The sequence below is a fragment of the Oryctolagus cuniculus genome, chromosome 10 (genome assembly GCF_964237555.1).
Source record: "Oryctolagus cuniculus chromosome 10, mOryCun1.1, whole genome shotgun sequence".
Taxonomy (NCBI): domain Eukaryota; kingdom Metazoa; phylum Chordata; class Mammalia; order Lagomorpha; family Leporidae; genus Oryctolagus; species Oryctolagus cuniculus.
Genome location: NC_091441.1, coordinates 123,608,010 through 123,631,545, shown reverse-complemented (window position 1 = coordinate 123,631,545; position 23,536 = coordinate 123,608,010). Strand labels below are relative to the sequence as shown.

The 23,536-nt window shown below is 52.8% G+C and overlaps 1 protein-coding gene across 15 annotated transcripts in view; it reads left to right on the top strand.

The window, feature by feature from the left end:
• The window catches only part of CNTN6 (contactin 6), a 470,116-nt gene that overhangs the window by 343,049 nt on the left and 103,531 nt on the right, over window positions 1–23,536 (top strand). For all 15 annotated transcript variants that reach the window (XR_011379688.1, XM_051831862.2, XM_051831866.2 and 12 more), the window contains 2 exons: window positions 5,382–5,508; window positions 10,796–10,971. Coding sequence is in view for 12 of the 15 variants with exons in the window: in XM_051831862.2 (XP_051687822.2) it covers window positions 5,382–5,508; window positions 10,796–10,971 (303 nt within the window). In the remaining 3 variants the exon portion in view is untranslated. The remainder of the gene's footprint in view (window positions 1–5,381; window positions 5,509–10,795; window positions 10,972–23,536) is intronic.

Here is a 23,536-nt window from a genome sequence, read left to right as displayed (position 1 = left end):
AGAGAGCGGGCCGGCGGTGTGCCGCTCCCCCGCGGAAGTGGGGAATGTGGCAGGGGGAACCGCCCTTCCACGGAGGTGGAAGGGACAGTAGCCAACCCGGGAAGAACCAGCAGCAAACCCGGGGAGGGCCGAGCAGACAAAAGAACAGCGCAGGGTCTTGTGTTGTTCCTCCATGAAGAGGGGGAGCGACAGTGCTGAGTCACCAAGACTGGGTTCTGTGTCTCTCAGAGTGAGCCAGAGTTTATCAGGAATGCTGGTTCCTGTAGTCCGAGTCCCACACCTGTCCCAGGGAGAGGCTGCGTGCCTCTCACAGGAGTGCCGTGGGGACCTCACTTGGCCCTGATGCTAACGGTCCTTTGAGAATCACACATGGCTGCTGCAGACAGGTTGCTGAGCCAGGGTGCACGTGGAGTTTGGACTGCCGGCAGCGTGAGCAGGACTTTGAGGCAAGCCAAGGAACAGGAGTGAAATGTCGGCTGTGTGCCTGTTCTGTGCCTGGCGTGGTGCTTGTTCCTTAGCGTGCATGATTTCAGTTGTTTGCTTTTTAAGCAGGAAAGGGAAGCCTAAAAAAATTTCAAGTTCCCTAAATACAGAAAACAGAACTGAAAGATTGTATATCCCCACCATGAAATGCAGGCTTCTCAGGGCACCCCAGATCTGAGTGCCCCTGGCCTGCTCCCGTCTCTGTTTCTGATTCCAGCTTCCCGACAGTGAATGCACGCTGAGGTAGAGTGGCGACGGCCGGAGTTCCTGCGTTCCTCTGTCTACCTCTCAAATACATAGATCATTAGTGTTAAACTGCCCATAGTACCCGATGCAGGTCCCATAGTCCACACAGCACCCATCAGCATGGCACTGAGGGGCAGGCATTTGGTGCACTCGTGACGCCTGCGTGCCTTGTCAGGTGCCTGGGTGCTTGTCCCACTGGCCCCAGGCTTGATTCCAGCTCCTGCTTGCATGTACCCCGAGAGGCAGCCAGTGACGGGAGCCACCAGACGGGAGACCTGAATTGAATTCTGGACCCCAGCTTGGCTGAGCCCAGCACTCGCTCTTGTGGGCACTTGTGGAGTGAACCAGGGGATCAGAATTCTCAGTGTCTGTCTCTTCCTCTCTCTCTCCTTCTCTTTGTTGAGCCGTCTCCTGCTGCTTCCCGGGGGTAGTCACTGGGACTGGAACCTGAGCTCCAAGAGTGGGCTACCCCAGTGTGCCACAGTGCCCACTGTGAGATCAACCTTGCTAGGATATATGTTTTTATATTCAAAATGCATCTCATTCCTCCATTTTTTAATTTGACAGGTAGAGTTATAGACACAGAGACAGAGAGAAAAGTCTTCCTTCCGTTGGTTCACTCCCCAAATGGCCACTACGGCTAGCACTGCACCGATCCGAAGCCAGGAGCCAGGTGCCAGGTGCCTCTTCCTGGTCTCACATGCGGGTTCAGGAGCCCAACCACTTGGGCCATCCTCCACTGCCTTCCCAGGCCACAGCAGAGAGCTGGACTGGAAGAGGAGCAACCAGGACTAGAACCTGGCGCCTGTATGGGATGCCGGTGCTGTAGGCGGAGGATTAACCAAGTGAGCCATGGCGCTGCCCCCCCCACCCCCATAATTTTTGTGATCTGTAGAGCAGTTCATTTGAACTGCCGGGATTTCATTTTTAAGTGATCTCTTTAAGAATAGTTGTTCACGTTAGTTTGTTAGATTATTTTGCTGTTTTTATCTTACATATTTTTGATGTTCAGAAATGTCTTGCACACCATCCCATCTGAGGATCTGTAAAAAACACTCTATCACTGTTCCATTCAGCATGTGGTAGACTTCCTTCGTTTTCTTTGGGCATGGACCACTGCTGTTGAAAATCGGCTTACTCTGACTTTTCCTTTCACTGTCCTGTGTGCCTTGCCCCTCAGCCTGGTCCCTTGTTCAGTGTTGCTCCGGTGTGGAGACCGTCACCAGCACATTGCCTGTGCCCCTTGCTCACTCCGACTCTCTCCTGGGCGTGGAGTGTGTTTCCTCGTCGGCTTCTTCTGATTCTCTGACGCCAGGGATCTTCATGTGGGATGGCTGTTATCTGTCGTTCTTACCCATTACTCCTGCGCTTTATGGTCCGTGCTTTCTCAGGCACGTTCATGGTCATTATCTCAAATCTTTGTCAGTACACTGGAAGACGTCGGCGTTGCGTCTTGCTGGGTCTAATGGGTTGGTTCGTGAATGGCGCTGCACGGGTGCGATTTGATCCTTAGGTTTGCAGCCTCTACCATGTCTAATCCTAGAGTGCGTGTGTACCTTTCACCTGCTGTTGTAATGGTATTTTTAGAAATTCATGTTCTTACTCTGTGGTGTGGAGGCACTTTGAGAAGTTCCCTGGTTGCTCGACTTCTGCTCTCTCCTAGAGCGGGTGAGACGCCTGCCTTCAGCGATGTGCTTCCCTCTCGTGCTGTTCCCTTGCGTCCGCACAGCTGCTGTTCCAGTTTTCTTTTTGTCATGCTTGGAGAATGAGGCACTTAGCGCCCAGTGGAAGGGTTTTTTCTTTTACCTTTGTTTTCATCATATCTCCAGCCAGTTTGTTTTCTACAGCTTGGAGACCACATGTCCCATGGGACTACATTCTGTAGCCTGAAGCCATGGTGGTGTTGAGGGAGACTCAGCGGTTTCTAAGAAACCCTGGATGGTCTGTGTTCTGAAACATTCCTTATTGGATCAGAGTGATCCCGTACAGGGTCAGGCATGCATAATGGGAGCGGCACAGTGTCTGTCCCGGGCCCTGGATTCTTTGCTGAGTGAGCTTCTGTTAAACAGAGTCTGCTCCACCACTCCTGTTCCTCTTCTCTCTTCACCCCTTCCTGCCATAGGAGGACAAAGATGAGAAACACAGTCCACGGGTACCCGACCTGCTCAGGCCCAGGTGTGGAGGTTGTGGCGAGAATTCCCAGGTGGCTCTGCTCTGCCTCTCATGGGGAGGCGAGCTGAGGGATTCAGGCTCTCGCTCCCGGGCCAGCTGCCCACAGCCTACACTGCAGCTCTGCCTCTTGTGTCTCTGCCGGCTTTGATGGTCTCTCAGTCAGCATCGCGGGCACTGTCCCTTTGCTCGCTCAGGCATTAGTGTTTCTTGTGTGCTTCTGAGGCCCTGCACGTCTTACCAGGCGTTGGAGTAAGAAGAGCCTGGGTCCCTGTGGGGAGCAACTGAGACTAGACTAAGTTACTGGAATTAAGACTTATTCTATGCATCTGCTCTCCCACAATATGGCGCTGAGAGAGGACCAAACAACTTCTACGCAGCTGCCTCCTGTTCAACCAATAAACTGCAGGAGCTGATTCTGCTCCTGATTGGAGGAGAGCAGTGTGCTCGGCGTGTGGGCAGCAGAGTTGGGATTGGTGGAAGAGGACTATAAAGGAGGAGAGAGACAGCATGCACCAGGAACATCTGAGAGGAACACCTGAGGAACATCTGAGCAGCCCCTGAGAGAGCCGGCCGGCGGTGTGCCGCTCCTCCGCGGAAGCGGGGAAAGCGGCAGGGGGTGCCACCCCTCCACGGAGGTGGAGGGGCCGGCAGCTAACCCGGGACGGCGTCGTTCCTCCATGAATGAGGGGGCCGGCAGCTAACCCGGGAAGGGCCGAGCAGACAAAAGAACAGCGCAGGGTCTAGTGTCATTCCTCCGTGAATGGGGGAGCGACAGGTCCCCTCTCTCCATCAGCAGGCCCGGGCTGCACCAGAGAGCTCAGTCGCCAGGGGACTTGCTCGGCCGGGTGGAGCTAATCCTGGACCGGCTGAGGTGGAAACGGTGCTTGTCCACAACCCCAGGCCAAGAGTGGAGGGCACTGCAGTGACCTGTGAAGATCAAGTGACCAGAAGGGTTTATCTCACTGGTGCACCTGTGTTAGCACGCTCGTGCAGGCAGCAGTCTGAGTGCATGGGGACAACAAGAAGGAAGGAACTTCCAGAACTGAAGTTAATTCTTGGTCTTAAAGCAGGTGGGGACTTCGGAAATCCTAACTCAACTTTGTGGCTGTGAATTTATTTCCTAATCTGTAGTGGTAATACGATGGTGACGATGATGGTGATGGTGGTGACGATGCTGCGTGTGTAATCTGATGTCCGTGCTAGGCATCATGTGACATAACACAGATCCTCTGATGTGAGCGTCACATCTGTCTTATGAGTGAGGACAGGAGATGTGCTCCAGTCACCAGACCTGCTCTTTTCTCTGTCCCATTTTCTTTGCAAACCACAAAGCCTGCCTTGACTGATGTCAACCCTTGAGCCTCCCTGTTGCTGTGGTTGGTGTCACAGGGAATGGCTGGGCCTCATGCGCCCCTCAGGTGTGACTGCGGAATCAGGAACTGCGTGTCCTGAAGTTAAGTCCAGGTGTAGCCAGGGTTATGCTTCCTGTGGTGCGTTTGCACACAAACACTGAATTTCAGACCTGAGCTCTGAGCACCCCCTCCCCTTTTCTGCCTTTTACAACATTTCAGTCCCCACACCCTGGAGTGGAAGCAGGTGAGGTGGGCACCTGTCCAGGTGTTGACAGCCATGTGGCCAAGCTGGGCACGAGACAGAAGATGTGTGCTGGGCTGGGGTCAGGCAGGGGAGGGCAGAAGGGGGCAGAGCCCAGGGCCGCTCAGAGAGTGGTAGAGGTGTGTCCAGGCACAGGGAGGCCAGTGTGCAGGGCAGTGGAGTGTAACTGCCAGTCAATAAGAAATTGGCGTCATCCTGGTTGAGTAAAGCACACTGATGGAAGTATGTGAAGAGAGTTAGGTGCTCAGCAGGGAAAGAGCCGTCTGTGCCATCAGAGGCCATGAGCACGACATTCCAATCACGAGGCAGCAAAGGCGTGTGGCCGGGGACCTTTCCACACGCGGCTCCCCTCAGGCCGTCCCTGTCCCTAGTTCCTGACGCCCAGACCCAGGCAGAGGGGACCACGCCAGCCGCCCGCCTTGTGATCGCACACAGCCTGAGTCAGGAAATCAGGGGGAGACTGCGGGGCTGGTCCAGAGAGAGGCTCGGAGACGGAGCAGTTCAAGGACACTGGTGCTTCTCAGACACGTCCTCCTGCTGTGAAAGACGTGGCGAGGAAGGTGGTAAAACGGGGCCTGCGGTGCCGGTGCTAGCGCCGAGACACTGTCAGTCTCTTAGTGTTACTTTCACTTGGGTTGTGTGGGAGAATGGCCCTTGGTTTGTAGAAGGTATCAATAATCACTTGGTTCGATAGAGGATCAGTCTGAAGTTACTCTAAATGGTTCTGGAAGAAAAATTCTTGCAGCATTTTCCGTAAGGCTGAGCGTTTCCAACGTGGAAGTCCGTGCATGCCGACCTGCTGGTTAGTGCAGCCTTGTGCTCAAGGCAGGGCGCAGGTGCTCACGTGAGGCTCTTTGCTTTCACAGGGGACGGTGCTGTGAGTTGCCCTGCATTTACCCAGGAGCCACGAGACGTCACTTTCCCTTTGGGTTCATCAGCATCCGAAGTCGTCCTGAGCTGTGCTGCTGCCGGTCACCCTGCACCTCATTACAGGTGATGTCTGACCCCGCCCTCACAATCTGCTTTCCTCCGCCATTGATGTAAAACACACCTGGACACAAACACACATGTATGCAATGCACACACACATGGCTGCACATGGACACACTCAAACACATGCCCACAGACACACACATAAACACATGTGCATGCACACATCCATATACATGGGTACACACATGGACACGCATGTGCACACACATGTATGCAGCGCATACATGCACACATATGTACATGCACACACATGGCCGCATATGGACACACACACACCCACCGACACATGGACACACGCATGGACACATGTGCATGCACACACACGGACACAAATGTAAACACATGGACATGCACACATACACACATGTGTACATGCACACACATGGCTGCACATGGACACACTCATACACCCACAGACACATGGACACACGTATGAACACATGTGCATGCACACACATGCATACACGTTGACACACATACATGCATGGACATGCACACATACACACATGTGTACATGCACACACATGGCCACATGCCAATCAACATGCACAGATGCACATATAAACACGGACACACATGGACATGCACACACGCATGTGCACACACACAGATGCACAATAACGCACTATCAAAGTGTCCTAGGCTGGCAGGTGCAATCCACAAACTCTTCCATAGCTGTACAGTCGTGTGCCTGCCACTCAGATACAGACGTGGACAGTTCAGTTCAGAGCGCTGCTTCACACCACTCCCCAGGCAGTCAGGACCACAGCCGCACCTCCAGGTGCCCCCGGCTGTACCTCTGTCTTACTGGCTAGGTTGACACCATTGATCCATGGGAAGGGTGCTCAGTGGTGCACGTTGTGTAGAGAGAGGGAGAGAAAGGACCTGAGCCTGGGAGAGGAAAGGAGAGGGGACTTGCTTCCTCACTGGAAGGCCTGAGGTGCACCTGCTTGGCCTCCTTCTCCCCAGGCTTGGTTGTCTCTGAACGTCCCCTACTAGGGAATCACCAAGGTGGAAATGCAGCAGTTCTGTGCGATGCAATTCTGTGACTCCACTGTGGGGGCAGGGGGAAGGGAGTGTCCCATCACTAAAACAGCATTTTGGGAAAATGTGCCAAAGGCGGCGTGTGGCTCTAAGGCAGAATGAGAGTTTTTATTCAGGGAAAATTGGGAAAAAAAAATTGTTTCTCGCGTATTACCTGTGGAGCAGCAGAGAGGATGGGTCAGCCATGTGTTTGTTGTTTATGCAGTTGCAATAAAGGCAGGATGTTCTCCACGTTGTGAGTGGAATTCACACATTTAAAAACACACGCATGAAGCAGTAACTACAATGTCAACAGTAAGGCTATTTTGCTAAGGAGAATTGCGTGTGTGGTATGAATATAGGACAACTGCAAATAGCAAAATGATGCATTTGGTTTTAAAATAATCTTTTAGGTTCTTTTTACATTTATCTAATTTTTAAAAATTTTATTTATTTTTTATTTATTTGAAATGCAAAGTGCCAGAGAGAGACTGAGAGAGGGGTGTCCTATCTGCTGGTTCATTTTGCAAATGGTTGCAATGGCTGGGGCGGAACCAGGCCTAAGCCAGGAGCCCCGAACTCCACTCAGGTCTGCCACGTGGGTGACAGGTGCCCGAGTACGTGGGCCGTCCTCCACTGCCTTCCCTGTCTGATGTGACAGTGTGGAGCTGGCCCCGCAGCAGAGGAGCTGAGACTCTAACCGGTGATGTGAGTGGGATGCCGGAGTCCAGGCGGCGGCTTTCCCGCTGTGCCACAGCGCTGGCCCCAAAGTCTTGCACTTTGAATGTGAAGTTGAATGGGCACACACAAAGGAACACTTGAGCGTGCTTTGGAGAAATAGTCTCTTTTGCCTAATTTTTAAATGGTAGCCAAATCTATTATTTACAGGCATAATTACTTTGAACTCAAGATTTCTAGGTGAATCTGTTAGGTGACTTCAGTGCACAAAGCTGCCCAACTTGTACTGGAGCTGACCGTGGCACCGTCTCCTCCCAGGGAAAGAGCTCAGAGCTGGGTCTCTATCTCATGGATCCCGTTGTCCCGGGATGCCCCAGTCAGGCCCATCCTCACCCCGAAAGACAGGATCCTGCTTTACACACTGGTTCACTCAATCCAAGATTTGTTTTCCTTAACCAGTGAGCTGCCTTATTTAATTGAACACATCATTAAATATATAAAAATCTGAATCATACATTTTTCACATCACTGAAACGCAAAGTTGTGGTTTTACGGTTGTGTTTTTGAGAGCTGATTGGACTGACCCTAGGGATGGGAGATGTGCTGGAGAAGACCAGCGCGTCTTTTCTTAGGGGCACTAAATCTAAGATAAATCAGACAACCGTGCGTTGTGTGTGCACCAACTAGGAGTAGGCAGGAAGTGATTCTCAGGGTAACCCGTTTCCCTCTGGAGGACCCCAGCGGCGAGGGAGACTGCAGATTCCGCAGGCTAAGGTGCTGTTGTTGCTAAGACATGAGTGAACCAGACACAACCGGACACTGAGAACAAGCTGTTTAGTGTATTTCCAGCCCATGGTGGGTCAGCTCATGTCTGATAGTGTTTTTTAAAAACTCAAGGGGCTTTGGAAATAGCGAGGAAAGAATGACGTTTGTAATACTTAAACGTCAGACGCAGGCCCACTTCCACTGACATTAAGGCAAGAGGCAGAGGTATCGGAGATAATGAGCATTAGCAAAAAAATTGTGGAATTTGAGTGCAAATATGCAGGGCCCCGCCTCTGCCCACAGGGGCAGCTCCCTAGGCAGACGCAAACCTGAGGCCTGGGGAGGGGCTCAGAAACAGGCACTGCTACCGCGCGCCCCGGGCCGTTCTGACGTGAGCCCGTGTTGACAGACAGCAGCCTGCACTCACACGTGTGGACTGCCTCAGACATGATGTGACGTAAGTACTCAGCAGTGCAGGAGGTCCCCCAGCAGTAGGTCAGGACGTCAGATCCAGTCAGTTCTGTTTCCTGAAGTTCTTGTGAAAGTAATTCAAATGCTTAGATAATCTTTCAAGGCCTATTCCCTGCTTTGCATCCTAGGAACGCAATGCAACCAGAACCATGCATGCAACGATTACTTGAATTTGTCTGTGCTGCTCCTCCATTGACTTAAACACGTTGATTGGGACAAAGTGCACACCAGGCAGGAGTTGACCCCTGATGTATGTGCACAGTTTAATGATCATTGCACCCCCGTGATCAGACTGATTATGGAACACTGTGGAAAAGTCGTTCTCTGAGACTAAGCCCACAACTTTGAATTTGTGTTGGAAAACAATTACTGGGCTTAATTAGGAGCGTGTAACAGTGACAGCAGTTGTTTCGATGATTGATTCCAGAATTAAAGAGAGCTGGCAAATTACGCACCAAGTATCCTTGGCTTTGAAAGCAAGAGGGGACGTGGGGTTCCAAAGGCCGTGCCCTGGAAGCAGACTGAGAAAGACCCTGAGGCAGGGCTGGCAGGGAGCCCGTCGGCCTCAGAACAGACCCCCGTAGGAAACCGTGGTCAGAAGCCGCTCCGAGCTGCTGCCTTCCCACTTCCTGCCAGTGCGGGGAAGTTGTGCACAGGAACGGCTAACCCACTGGAAGTGAGAAAGGTGGTTCCCCAACTGGGACTGATTTGGTGTTCAGTCCTTCAGGGTCGTATATTCCCTGAGTACAGCCCCTGCTGTGCCGTGGGAAGCATTTACAACACTGGGACAACTGCAGAGGTGGTGGAAAATGCCGTTCCTTCCTGCCAGCACCTCCACCCCAGTAATCCAGCATGGTTCAGTGCAGACGGGAGGGCACAGCAGAGCCAGTGTAGACCCTACAAGACGGTGTGGAAATTGAGTGTGTTCCCCAGGAACAGGCCCTAACCGTGTTCTTCTAAGTGGTTGTGATGTGGGTCAGGAAGTGCCAAGGTCAGCAGTCGGTCATTTGAGAACACACCAGACCCAGGGAGGTCAGTCCTGGTCCTGCCTTCCCCTCGCCCCCTGCCCTAAGGCCGTGGGAAGCTCATTCAGAGGGAGTTTCCCCAAGGTCAGAGCAGGCTTCCTGCACCAGGTTCCCCGAGATGGTGGAGACCTCCTTCAGAGGGGGCAGGAGCGTCTCTGTCCTCAAAGACACGGCACGGACGTCGCCGTGCCCCCCGCTCATCAGCGTCTGTCCCCCGCTCTGTCCTGCTGGCTTCCCTCCTCCTCCAGGTCCTGGCTTCTGGAGAACCCCACTCGGGAGGTTTCTGTCGAGCAGAATTGGGGGCTTGTCTCAAGGTGATCTGCCCTTTGTGACCGAGGCTGCGGCCGTGAGCGCGCAGCGAGTGAGGAGAGCGGCTTTTCCACCCTGACCATGGCCGCCGTCCCCACGTGCTTCCCAGGGTCCTCCCCAAATGGTTTATTTGACTCCACACAGCCCGTGCCCTGGAATGCATCTCCATAAACACACTGCAAGCACACCTCACCATCTTAAGGGACTGTGGCAGACTTGGGAAGCACAAGGTGTTGGAAGTGAGTCTGGTTAGAAACAGTTACCTGCTGCTTGTTTGTCTTGAACTGACCAAACGGAATTTCTAGAACTACTTTCAGTTCTTTGAAAATAAACTAACTTTAAAGCTCTTCTGTTAGTTAATTCATGTGCTACAGGATTGTTGACTAATAACCAAGATCAGGTGGTTTCCTCCTAATATAAACCCTTCTCACAGTGCATGTTTTTGCTAACATAAGTTGTGAGGTTGGCACTTCTGAGGACCCCTGAAATCTTTGCAGGGAGATTAACTTTCCGAGGGACCTAGGAACAGACACAGCTGTGTTTTCATGTAGTCAGGCGATCACTGGTGTGCTGTCAGCCGCAGGTTGGCACTGTTCAGTCTTGGCTGCCATTCTTCTTGCCACTTGCAATGTATGCTTCTTGGACTAGGATCTCTAAATCATTTTGACATTCAATTTTGCAGGATCAGTTGTGGGTGTTCAGCTGCTGTTGTGTTACTAGAAACATCTCTAAAAGAACAGGATTGGCCGGTATTATTGACTGGATGTCTTATTTTAATTTCTCATGTCAAGAGTCCTGATGCCTCTTTGTACGGATGTGGGCGAATGTGGCTTGCAAAGAGCAGATCTTTTCAGACACTAGATGCCGACGTCACTGAGCTCGAGACACCTGCCTGCGGTGACGCGTTCTTCGTCTTTGCTTCTTTCCTGGCTGCAGGAGTTAAAACTGCAGTTGTTGAGACAAATGGTGGTCAGCTCTGAACGTTATCAGCATAATGTGATGTTTTTCCTTTTAAGGTGGAGGCACAACGGCACTGCCATTGATTTTGCCGTGAGTGAACGCTACAGGCTGGAGGGAGGGAGCCTGGCCATCAGGAGCCCCCGCACGGATCAAGATGCAGGTGTATACCAGTGCCTGGCCACCAATCTCCTGGGGACCACTGTGAGCCGGGAGGCGAGACTGCAGTTCGCCTGTGAGTGTGGGAACCTTGTGCTCCCGTGTGCTGAGCGTAGGTTGTTCTTACTGTGCACGTGGCAGGAAAACGCAGCCTGAGGGTACCCTGCTTTCCGAAGCAAGTTAATTCTGTGTCTGTAAAAAGTTTGAAAACATGTGTTTTGTGTATGTAGATGCCTGGGGATAATGGAAACCTATTTCAAAAAGAAATGTGTGCATATGTGTGTACACATGTGTGTATGCGTGTGTGTGTGTGTGCCACTGTACATTTGTTACTGCAGTGTGTGAATTATTTTTAAAAAGCATCTCTAAAAGTTCCAGATGAAAGTATGAAGACGAAAGTGTATGATACTGGCACTTTTCTTTGGTGATGCGTAGTGGTGTGCAGAGCACGGACATAAAGCAGGGCACAGGTGACATTTGGGCAAGGCCGATGCTCTCTGGGAGAAGGGGTCGTGCACTCAGCATGTGGTGCAGGTGGGAGTCAAGGGGCTTGAAAGGCAGCCACCTGTGGACTGGAACGTTGCGCAGCTGCGTCACGTGAATGTCACGCAGGAAATGACCTTGGTGGCATTCGCGGATGAACAACGGTCACACTGCCTCTTGTGCCCTGTCTGGGTGGTGTTCCCAGGGCCGGGGATGTTTCTGACGCAATGCCTTGAAAGCCTTGTGGAGAGTAATTACATCTGCTGATATGAACGAAGTGCAAGCTTCACACTTCTCCCTCAGCGCCACTGCCGTGCCCCACGGCGGAGATCAGGTGGCCAGAGAGATGTGGCTGTACTTCCTTCAGGGCTTGCTCAGCATCCACGCCATCCACTGGAAAGAGGAACTGTCCCGAACAACTGTGCGCTCCGCACCTGCCTGGAGGGCTTGCCCTAGCCCCTGGCAGGTAGAGGAAGTGAGAATTGGGCATGTTCCTCACTGCCGACCTCGTGTGCCTCAGCTTGCTCTACACCCACGTCCTCGGGGTCTGGCTTATCTCGACCTTGTTTCTGGTTTTGTACACACATACACATACATACACTTAGACACACAGCACACCCAATACATGCACACACATACATATATGCACACATGCACACGTATGTACATGCACGCTCTGCTGAGTGTCTCTGAGTGTATTTGCTTCTGTGGAAACCACACCAGGATGAAGAGTTTCATGGCCTGAATGGAATCCGGACAAAGGCTGGTGGCCGTTTAGAGACTGAGGGTAAAACCATGATAGAACTCAATTTCTCCTTCTTGTCACCCACGCATTTCTTCTTCCCACTTAAGAAACGTTACTATAACAGCTTTTCTCCCATGTTAAAAGAGGCGTGCATCTAGAAATTCCCCTAGTTGAAGTGTATTTTGTCTTGACTGTAGAGAGAGAGGTGAAGTCAAGAATGTGCTCGCTCTCAGTGAAGGGGTCGCCTCCGTGCTTGCTTGTGCTTGCTCATGCTTGCGGTAAACCTCGTCTGCAGGGCGGAGCAGTCTGCAGTCAGCCAGGTGGCGGGTGTGGCTGTGCTCTGTCCACATCCCCAGCTGTCCATGCCGTAGCTGCCCCTTCTCCGTGTTGCATGCCCACAGCTCCCCAGAGGTGCCGGCAGGAACTGGATGACCTTGACAGAGCCTGACTTTGCCTCTGCACTCGCTCTGCCCTCTCTGCTCTCTCCTGGCCTTTCTCACGCACGGGAATCCCTGCCTCAGGTTCTGCTTGCAAGGAATTCGTCGACAGACAGACATTACTTTGAAGGTGAGGTGTTGGTCTGCTTATTGATAGAAACATTGAATTAGAAACCCCACTCATAAGGACGTCCACAGATGCAGAAGGAGCTGTGCATCCAGATAAAAACCGCCAGCTCCTCTGCTTCCTGGCTGTGGTGAGCCCGTTGTATGGAGTCGCTTTGCACAGATGGACCTGGGAGCCGCTCTTCAGAAGCTAAGCCGTGCGTGGGAGACTGCAGGTGCACCTCTCAGTAGCTGGTGGCTGTTTTCTCAGCTTTATGCTGGTGTTTGGCAGTGCAGAGGCAGGCTTGGGGTTGCTCTGCTCCCTCCGTGACTCACCCTGCGTGAGAGCATCGTGAAATGCGGCACATGTCCAGAAACCCCCAGCTAAGGAACTGATACAAGTCCTTTGCTTCGCTAAGCTCATAAAGATAAATGTTGCAGGGTTTGATCAGAAAAGACCTCCCCAGCTCCTCAGCATGCGATTCCCTCCTTTCAGATACTTGGATTCTCACTTACACCCCGATCCCCTCATCCACACTCAACCCCAGGGCAGGTCCAGCAGGTGTCGTTCTGCAAGGCTCCTGGTAGCACCCTGGCGTGCTCGAGTGATGAAACCAATTTGACTTCTTAAAGCACTTGTGGCTGCTTTGATTTTCTTTTTTTCTCAAGGACTTTGGGGGTGAAGGTTGGATGTAGACTTCTTTCTTTCATATGTATGCTAATGAATTACTCTGGGCGCCTGTGAGGGACACGGCACTTGTCACTGCTGTGAGAAAATGCCATCCTTGAGAAAATGCGATAGGAGTGTTCAAGAAACCTGTGACTTTGCTGAGCTGTTTTATCTGGAGGCTCTTAACAGAACTGCACCCCTGCAAAGACAAACATGTAGGATAACAGTGAGTCGTGAGTAGGGCTTCTTCATCCTGCGCTAGTTAATCTTTAATCACAGACCCCATTTCAAGTAAGTTTGTTCCGTTATTGCAGAAGGAAAAGCAGCTAGACCGGGGCCTCCCCGTTGACTGTTAATTTACTCGTTTAGCTTATGACTAGAGACACCTAATCTGTGTGCGTCCGGCCTCATGCTGGGTCCTGCACATGGGATGCCAGAGAGAAGCTGCTGTCCGCTGTCCTCTCGGGCAGACAGGTGAGGACCCAGATGCAGTCATGGCCCAAACAAAACGGAAGCAGTGAGGCAGCCTGGCCAGCACTTGCATGGTGTGTGTTATGTGCAGGCGAAGCTGTGGGGTCCCTGAGGGGACTTACCCCATGGGTCCCTCAGCATTACCCCATGGGTCCCTCAGCATTACCCCATGGGTCCCTTGGCATTACCCCATGGGTCCCTCGGCATTACCCCATGGGTCCCTCAGCATTACCCCATGGGTCCCTGAGGGGACTTACCCCATGGGTCCCTCAGCATTACCCCATGGGTCCCTGAGGGGACTTACCCCATGGGTCCCTCGGCATTACCCCATGGGTCCCTCGGCATTACCCCATGGGTCTCTGAGGGGACTTACCCATGGGTCCCTCGGCATTACCCCATGGGTCCCTCAGCAGCCCCCTGGCATTGTTGCAGCCCCATTTCAGAGGAGCAAGTGCAGGTGTGGAAAATGAACTGAGCTGCATCTTTGTGGGTGGGTGCCAGAGTCCGTTTCCAAACCCGAGTTCAGAGGACTCCGTGCTTCTACTGCCACCTGCACTGCTTCAGAAAGCATGGGTGAGCTGGGGAACTGCAACACGGAGCTGCGCCACAGCCGGGAGTGGCCACGTTTCTCCAGGCTGGAGTCCTGCAGGGACACTGGGCTTATGTTACAAACAGGCAAGCTGGTTGGAGGAGTGAGGTGGGGAGAGTGACAGCAGAAGCAGGTGCGTGCACTAGGCTCGTGTACTACAGGAACGTAAGGAGGTGGGCGGTATCCAGGCGTGGCAATGGAACACAGAAGCCTTGCTTCAGGAAATGACTGGGTTTCCTGGGTGAGGCTGAAAAGCTAATTTGGAGTGAGTCGTGGGAAGCTCCGTAAGTCAAGCTTGGTGTGTGGTGATGGGACGACTGAGTGGTACATAAGGTACCAGAGAAAGGGGCAGTGACCGTGACACCACACTTGTCAGCAGGGGCCTGGGGGCCCAAGACTGGAGGGACGCTCATCCCTCAGTGTGACACTGTGTGTAGCGCGAAGGGGGCGAGTGGGCAAGGGGTCTGGCCATGCGTCCCTCACTGGGGACCTTGGGTGCGTCGCTGTTTGTCCTGTGAGCAGTGGAGCCAGGCGAACCAAGTCAGGGATGGCAACGTTGTATATAAAATGTATCTGGAAATGCCATGTACTTGCCCCTTTAAGTGTCATCTGACACATTGGCAAGAGTCCTACGTTATTAACTCTGCAGACCACGCATGCCGGGCGTCCCGACCTCTTGTGTTCCTACAAGAGTGTGTATGATGAGGCGACAGAGCCCTTGGCGCACCACCCAGCAGTGACTGCCCATGTCTGCAGGTTACGCACAGTGACGGGGCACCGGGAGACTGTGGGCGTGCAGGCATCACCAGTCCTGGCCGACTGCTCCCTAGGGACGCGGAAGGTGATGCCGAGCAGTCGACCTGTGCCGTGCTCTCCGCCACGTGTGGATACGGAGAAGCACGCTGGGACCAAGAGCACCACCCTGCAGCAGTCTCAGACTTCTCACATCTCCATCTCAAGACCAATTTTAAAATGCTTATTTATTTTGAAGATAGAACAAGTAACACAGAATTCCCTCCACAGTCACAGAATATCAAAAAGGGAGAAGTCAACACAGAAGGAGGAGTCGTCCTTAGGACTTGCAAGATGCCTGTTTGAAAGTGATACGGATTTTAACTTATATATATATATATATACATATATATATAATTTTTTTTAACAGGCAGAGTGGACAATGAGAGAGAGAGACAGAGAGAAAGGTCTTCCTTTGCCGTTGGTTCACCCTCCAATGGCCACCGCGGCAGGCGCGCTGTGGCTGGCGCACCACGCTGATCCAAAGGCAGGAGCCAGGTGCTTCTCTTGGTCTCCCATGGGGTGCAGGACCCAAGCACTTGGGCCATCCTCCACTGCACTCCCGGGCCACAGCAGAGAGCTGGCCTGGAAGAGGGGCAACTGGGACAGAATCCGGCGCCCCGACCGGGACTAGAACCCAGTGTGCCGGCGCCACTAGGCGGAGGATTAGCCTATTGAGCCGCAGCGCCGGCCGGATTTTAACTTATATTTAATTTTTAAAGATGTAGTTGGGAGGCAGAGAAATAGACACACACACACACACACACACACACACAGTTCTTTCATCTCTGATTCAGTCCCCAAATGCCCACAACAGCCAGGACTGGGCCAGACCAAAGCTGGGAGCCAGAAATGTGTTCTCAGTCTCCCACCTGCAGGGCAGGAATCCCACTACTTGCTCCATCCACCACCTGCAGCCTTCCGATGATGAGGGCTCCGCAAGCAGCTCCTTGGGTCTTTGGAGGTGACAGTCACAGCCCCTCCCCACAGTGTGTCCTCCTATTTGTCAGTCCATGTTGCACCTTTCCGTGATCCATCTGTGGCGTGGAGCCCTGGGTGCAGGTGAGGTAGAAGGAGGTGGGAGGCGGGAGCGGCCTCCCCCAGAGTTGCTGGCATCTGTCTTCGGTGCTCAGACGGAGCTGTCCCACTGCCCGCCCCTGTTCACGGCAGGGCTTCCTAAGCGCAGGCTGCGTTTGGTTTCCCCTTCCTCCCTGGTTTGTGAGCAGCTCTCTGGCTCATTTGAGTTGTGTGTTTGTGCAGGATGGCCCACACACGGGCACGAATGGGTGTTTATTCCCCCACTGCCAGGGAAACTTTGCACACAACACCAGAGCCTGGGGGAGAATTAGTACATTAATTACCACATCACCAGGAAGCTGGAGTTGGCAGTGGAGCCAGGAACGGAAATCAAACAGTGCAGTGTGGGACACAGGGGTCTTAACACCCCACCCACACCCACACCCACACCCACACCCCCCATTTATCACAGCCACCCCCACGTTCCCCATTTATCACAGCCACGGCCTTTCTAGGTGGGGGAGATGCTCTTGCATTTAGGTAACAATTTGAAAAACTTCATGGGCTCTAATCACTCCCAAATGCCTTTAAAATTCTTTCTTATATAGGAAGTTTAAAAATAATCACAGCTGGCCGGCGCCGCAGCTCAATAGGCTAATCCTCCACCTAGCGGCGCCGGCACACCGGGTTCTAGTCCCGGTCGGGGCACCGGATTCTGTCCCTGTTGCCCCTCTTCCAGGCCAGCTCTCTGCTGTGGCCAGGGAGTGCAGTGGAGGATGGCCCAGGTGCTTGGGCCCTGCACCCCATGGGAGACCAGGAGAAGCACCTGGCTCCTGCCTTCGGATCAGCGCGATGTGCCGGCCGCAGCGCACTGGACGCGGCGGCCATTGGAAGGTGAACCAACGGCAAAGGAAGACCTTTCTCTCTGTCTCTCTCACTGTCCACTCTGCCTGTCAAAATAAATAATAAAAATAAAAAAAAAATCACAGCTGATTCGGATGATACAGTGATAAAGTGCATTCACTTCTGGAAAAGAAATTAAGACCAGGAGAAGGAGTTTTAAAAGTAACACTTAAAAATGCATTTAGAAATTGTCAAGTGTCTGATAATTGTGAAGTGTGTATTAAGTGGGCAATGCATATGTAATTATAAATGAAAATACTAAGTGCCTTTTAGCCTTTTTGTACATGAGAAAAAAACTAGCAAAACAAAATGCACAAAGAAGTGTGCTTTCTTTAATTTCTTAAAAGACAGTTGAGAAATTAGCATTGAATTTTCATTCTCATTTTGAAATAGCAGTAACCAACATTGTAATGACTTAATGTTCTGAATCTGTGTTAATGTAATAATAGTGTAACTGACAACTGGTATCGTATCAAGGAGAAAACTTAGAGCCTTTACATGAATTTAAATCTTAAACAGATTGTGCATGGTCACATGATTGAATTACAGCAAACCACTGTTGTGTTGATTTTTGAAATCAACACGGAAGCAGATTATGTGCTGCTCTGGCCTTGTCACGCCACATCATCGCTGCGGGAAGACCTGCTTGTGTGTCTTATCAGAAACGGTGCTTTCTCAACACCCAGGCCTTCTCCCAGTGCCCCGTGCTTCCCTCGAGCAGAACCTGACCTTTCTGGTCTATTTGAGTAAAACTGAACCTTCTGGCTGCCCAGGCTGAGCTGGAGCAGGAGGGTGCATGTGAGGAAGGAAGGGACTCATTCTCTGAACACTAAGAGGTTTTCTGTTTTTATATAAAACCCGAAATGCTTGCTCATCACTTGTATGCTACTAGACAGACAGCTTTAAGGAAGTCATAAACAGAACCCACACAGGTTTTGTTCCTGAGATTTGTAAAGGTGGTTCACAGTCCTCACGTGGGAGTGTGCATTTGGCCTGGAGGTTGTGTCCGGTTGGTATGCCGGAGGCGCGGACCAGAGTGCCTGCTTTGAGTCCCAGCTCTGCTCCCAGCCACCTTGGGAAGTCACAGGTGCCAGCTCAGGTAGCTGAGATCCTGGCACGCATGTGGAGACAAGCACTGGGTTCCCAGCTCCTGGCTTTGGTCTGGCCCGGTCCTGGCATTGCAGCTATGTGGGTTGTGAACGGCAGTCAACTGATCTGTCTGTCTCTCTCTCTCAGCAATTAATAATGATTTCAAAATACTTATTTGCATACGAGGATCAGATAAAAACACTTTGTGGCATGTATATGTACATAAAAAGGTATGTATAAATATGTATTTATTTATTTGAAAGAGTTACACAGAAAAGGAGAGGCAGAGAGAGAGACAGGTCTTCCATCCGCTGGTTCACTCCCCAACTGGCCGCAACAGCTGGAGCTGGGCCGATCCAAAGCCGGGAGCCAGGAGCTTCTTGCGGGTCTTCCTCAGGGTGCAGGGGCCCAAGCACTTGGGCCATCTTCCACTGCTGTTCCAGGCCATAGCAGAGAGCTGGGTCAGAAGTAGAGCAGCCAGGATTTGAACTGGGATGCTGGCACTGCAGGTGGGAGCCTTACCCGCTACACCACAGTGCTGTCCCCGGCATATATTTTGAATGTGTATCAGATGCTAAAAGCTTAGTTAGCATCAAATGTATAAAAAACGCTTAAGAATAGCTTAGAGCTTTACTGTAAAGCCCTGGAAATCATCCTTGTGCTTTAAAGTTTTACTCATAGCCTACTGTGTCCTGGAGCTGACACGCTCACAGATATGTGCAAAGAATACAAGAGACAGCTCAGCAGAGTGCCACGAAGGCAGGTGCGGGGATAGCACAGCCGTCCGCAGCCCTGGGTGCCGCCCCTTCGTCGCCTTCCAGCCGCTACTGTGTTCTTCCGCCCCAGAGACGAGTCTGCTGGACCTGTGAACGACTGACTAGATGTCTGGCTCTTGGAAGTATTTTACTGCAAACCCGACAGTGCGTACTCCGTGATGGCTCTCTCCAGCGGTGTTTGCCAGGTTCGTCCGTCCTCGCGGCAGCTGAGGTCCTTGCTCCTGTGGCTGCCAAGCACGCTCGTGTGTGAACGCGTGACTGCGGCTGCCATCAGCAGTGCAGGTTACCTGTGGGACAGTGAGGTGCAATTCTGTGAACACGCTGGTGTGTGCCCTGCCCTGCTCCCTGTTATGGGGACAGTAACTACTTTTCTGTTTTTCTATAGAAAAATCCCTGCATGTTGATTCTAGATTCGAGCACATTGTTGCTTTTAAGACAACACAAACAAACACACAAGCACACATTGCCTTTGGTCTTTTTACTCTGTTTTGGTTTGGTTTTTTTGTTGTTGTTGTTGTTGTTGTTGTTTTTGACAGGCAGAGTGGACAGTGAAAGAGAGAGACAGAGAGAAAGGTCTTCCTTTTGCGTTGGTTCTCCCTCCAATGGCCGCCGCAGCCAGTGCACTGCGGCCGGCACACTGCGCTGATCCGAAGGCAGGAGCCAGGTACTTCTCCTGGTCTCCCATGGGGTGCAGGGCCCAAGCACCTGGGCCATCCTCCACTGCATTCCCTGGCCACAGCAGAGAGCTGGCCTGGAAGAGGGGCAACCGGGACAGAATCCGGCGCCCCGACCGGGACTAGAACCCAGTGTGCCAGCGCTGCTAGGTGGAGGATTAGCCTAGTGAGCCACGGCACCGGCCTTGTCTTTTTACTCTGAAAAGGCAATCAGACCTTTTGGTAAACAGAAAGTTTGAAAGTCAGTATATTCGCTTCTCGGCCTTTTGGCTAAGATCAAGTGTAAAAGCCAGCGTAGCCCAGTTCATGACCTTTTACCATGCAGGATGGTGCTTGGGATGCAAACACTGAGAGGCGTCTCCCCACGCCGAGAGCATAAGATGTGTGTGTGTCTTCTCTAAGGCACGTCGTGTTGTGTTGTCCTTGATATCTAACATGGCGGTGCACCTGACCCACTCGTCTGTGTAACGTGAGACTAGTCAGTATGCAGTGTTTGTCTTGTCTCAGGAACTCATTGCAGGATCCCCGTGGGAACCAAAATTGCCGTTCCTCGAGTCCCCACTGTGAACTGGGACAGGATGAGCGCAGGACCTGCGCACATCTCCGTTGTGCGCTGTGTCATCTCCGGATTGCTTGCAGTGCCTGAGACAGTGTGAACGCTGTGCAAATAGGTGTTGTGCCGGAGTGTTAGGGAATGCTGACGAGGAGACATGTCTGCCTGTGTTCACTACAGGTGCAGCTTCCCTCGTCCCAGTGTTTTGATCTGTGGCTGGTGAGTGCTTGGAGGTGCTTTCACAGAGACCTGAATGGGCCAGTTCCCGCATCAGAAGCGAGTCTCAGACCCCAGTGCCACCTCTGAAGGCAAGCGTGGCTGTGGAGCAGACTTTGTCCCTCCCCCCTCCCTTCTTGGTTGAATGTGTCTGCTGGCTCAGATTCTATGCCCTGCTACTTGATGCAGGCGTAGGCGCACTTGAACTGTTGGGTCACATGACTTGGAGAAAAGACAAGGGAGGGTTAAGGGCAGGGTTTACCCTACAGGTTAAGATCCCACATTCCATATCAGAGGATCTGAGTGTGGCTGCAGATCCTCACTACAGCTCCCTGCTAGAGCAGACCATGGTGGCAGCACTGCTGGTCAAGCAGTTGAGGCCAGGCTCCCTGCATGAGAGCAGGATTGGGATCCCAGGTCCTGCCCGTGGCTCCGCTCAGGGCCCTTTTGGACATCTGGGCAGTTAACCAGTGGATGGGAGCTCTGTCTATCTGTCTTTCTCTCTACCTTTCAAGTAAATATTACTTTTTAAAAAGAGATTCAATTGTAAGATAAACCATGGAGGAAGAAACCAAGAGAATAAAAGGAAAACAGAAATCTCTACCATTATGTGATAATGAATTGCTAAATTTGAGCTTCCTAGTGACCAAGGCAAAGAGGGTACCTATCTGACATGGGAGATACCTAGGCCTGTTGTCCCTGACAGCCTGGTCGCCATGACTCCAAACCTGGGAAAAGTTTCTCCTGTGATCCTTACCCAGAGCAAAGAGGGAGATTCGGGGGGCAGAGGCCCCTTGCTAACACGGCAAGACACACAGTGTTGGATCTCATGGTGGCTACTTCTGTCACATGTGGAAATTAATAGCTACTGTTTATTAGGTACTTGTTAAGCTTTTGCCAAGATATTTGTTATGTGACATCCCAAACTGTGCCTTAGTTTTCCACCACTGTGGCCGGGGCTATGCCCTGTTGGGAACCCCACGAACTTCCAGATGCACCTGTCAAAGGATCAGTAGACCCTGCACGTGACAGGTGGGAGGGATGCGTTCTCCATCCATCAAACATCCAGTGAGCCTGGCGCTTGGTTTACTTGTGATGTGGCCTGTCGTGGTGGAAGGCTCACACGCGAGTGGCTGACATAAGCTTCTGCCTGCAGGTTTCAGAAGCCAGGGCTAGAGCATTGCCCTTGGGCGTCCCTCTGCTGTAGACAGGGGGGCCTCTGTCCGCACACCTGGGGGAGGTGCTGTAGGGAGGTAGGGGCTCAGCTTCCTGAGCCGGGGCTGGTGTGGGTTTGTGACGGCCACCACGCTCTGTGCGGGGGCGGTTGAGGGGGATTGGCAGCGGTGAAGCAGTGTTTCCAGTGCTGTGACGCTGAGCACAGGGGATGGACGCTGTGGGTGTCCTGTGATGGACACTGTGGGTGTCCTGCGATGGATGCTGTGGCTGTGTCCCCCATGATGGACGTTGTGTATTTCCTGTGATGGACACTGTGGGTGTCCACCATGATGGACGCTCTGTGTATGTCCACCATGATGGATGCTGTGTGTGTCCCGTGATGGACGCTGTGTGTGTCCTGTGATGGACACTGTGTGTGTTCACTGTGATGGACGCTGTGAGTGTGCCCTGTGATGAACGCTGTGGGTCTGCCCCGTAATGGACGCTGTGGGTGTGCCCCGTGATGGACGCTGTTGGTGTGTCCCGTGATGGACGCTGTGGGTGTGTCCCATGATGGATGCTGTGGGTGTGTCCCATTTTGGACGCTGTGGGTGTGTCCCGTGATGGACGCTGTGGGTGTGTCCCGTGATGGACGCTGTGGGTGTGTCCCATGATGGATGCTGTGGGTGTGTCCCATTTTGGACGCTGTGGGTGTGTCCCGTGATGGACGCTGTGGGTGTGTCCCGTGATGGACGCTGTGGGTGTGTCCTGTGATGGACGCTGTGCGTGTGCCCTGTGATGGACGCTGTAGGTGTGTCCTGTGATGGACGCTGTGGGTGTGCCCCGTGATGGACGCTGTAGGTGTGCCCCATGATGGACGCTGTAGGTGTGTCTTGTGATGTACGCTGTGGGTTTGTCCCGTGATGGACGCTGTGGGTTTGTCCCGTGATGGACGCTGTGGGTTTGTCCCGTGATGGACGCTGTGGGTGCGTCCCGTGATGGACGCTGTGGGTGCGTCCCGTGATGGACGCTGTGGGTGCGTCCCGTGATGGACGCTGTGGGTGCGTCCCGTGATGGACGCTGTGGGTGCGTCCCGTGATGGACGCTGTGGGTGCGTCCCGTGATGGACGCTGTGGGTGTGTCCCGTGATGGATGCTGTGGGTGTGTCCTGTGATGGACGCTGTGGGTGTGCCCTGTAATGGACGCTGTGCGTGTGCCCCATGATGGACGCTGTGCGTGTGCCCCGTGATGGACGCTGTGGGTGTGCCCCGTGATGGACACTGTGGGTGTGCCCTGTGATAGATACTGTGGGTGTGCCCCATGATGGACTGTGGGTGTGTCTCCTGTGGCAGTACAGATTCGTTTCCTCAACCTGCAGCTCCCACGGTAGCCATAACTAAGCAAGATCATCTCCTTCCATGCTTGACCACGACACCAAGACAGACCTCGGATTCCACACGCAGTCTTACCGGTGAAGAGATGGAAGCTCAGAGCGTTGAGTGGATTTGTTGGATTTGCTGCAAGACAACGGGAAACGCTGAGGCTGGGGCTTGCTGCCCCTCGGTTCTAACCGCCGTGTGGCTGTTGGACCAGTGCTTCCGATTCACTGTGCGTGTGGGGCTTCTCGCACGTCCACAGGTCCTGTCCAGCCAAACACTGGTTCAGTTAGCTCCGAGGCTGGGCTAACAGGAGGCATTCCTAGGTGACGCTCATGGTTCTGGCCTCATTGCTGGCCTGGGAGTGGCAGAAAGCTTCAGAAATAGGCCTTGGGCTGGTGCCCTCAGCAGTCCATGGCTGTGTTTCTGCTGGGTGGCGCCAAGGGGGTGCCGGGGCAGCACTGCCCTGCTCTGTGCAGTCCAGGGGAAGAGCAGACATGGGCTGCCGCTGCAGGCGGAGGAGGACGTTCAGTCTGCGCGTATGTGCAAGTGATGTGCATGTGCTGAGGTCCTTCTCTGGCCAGTCACGT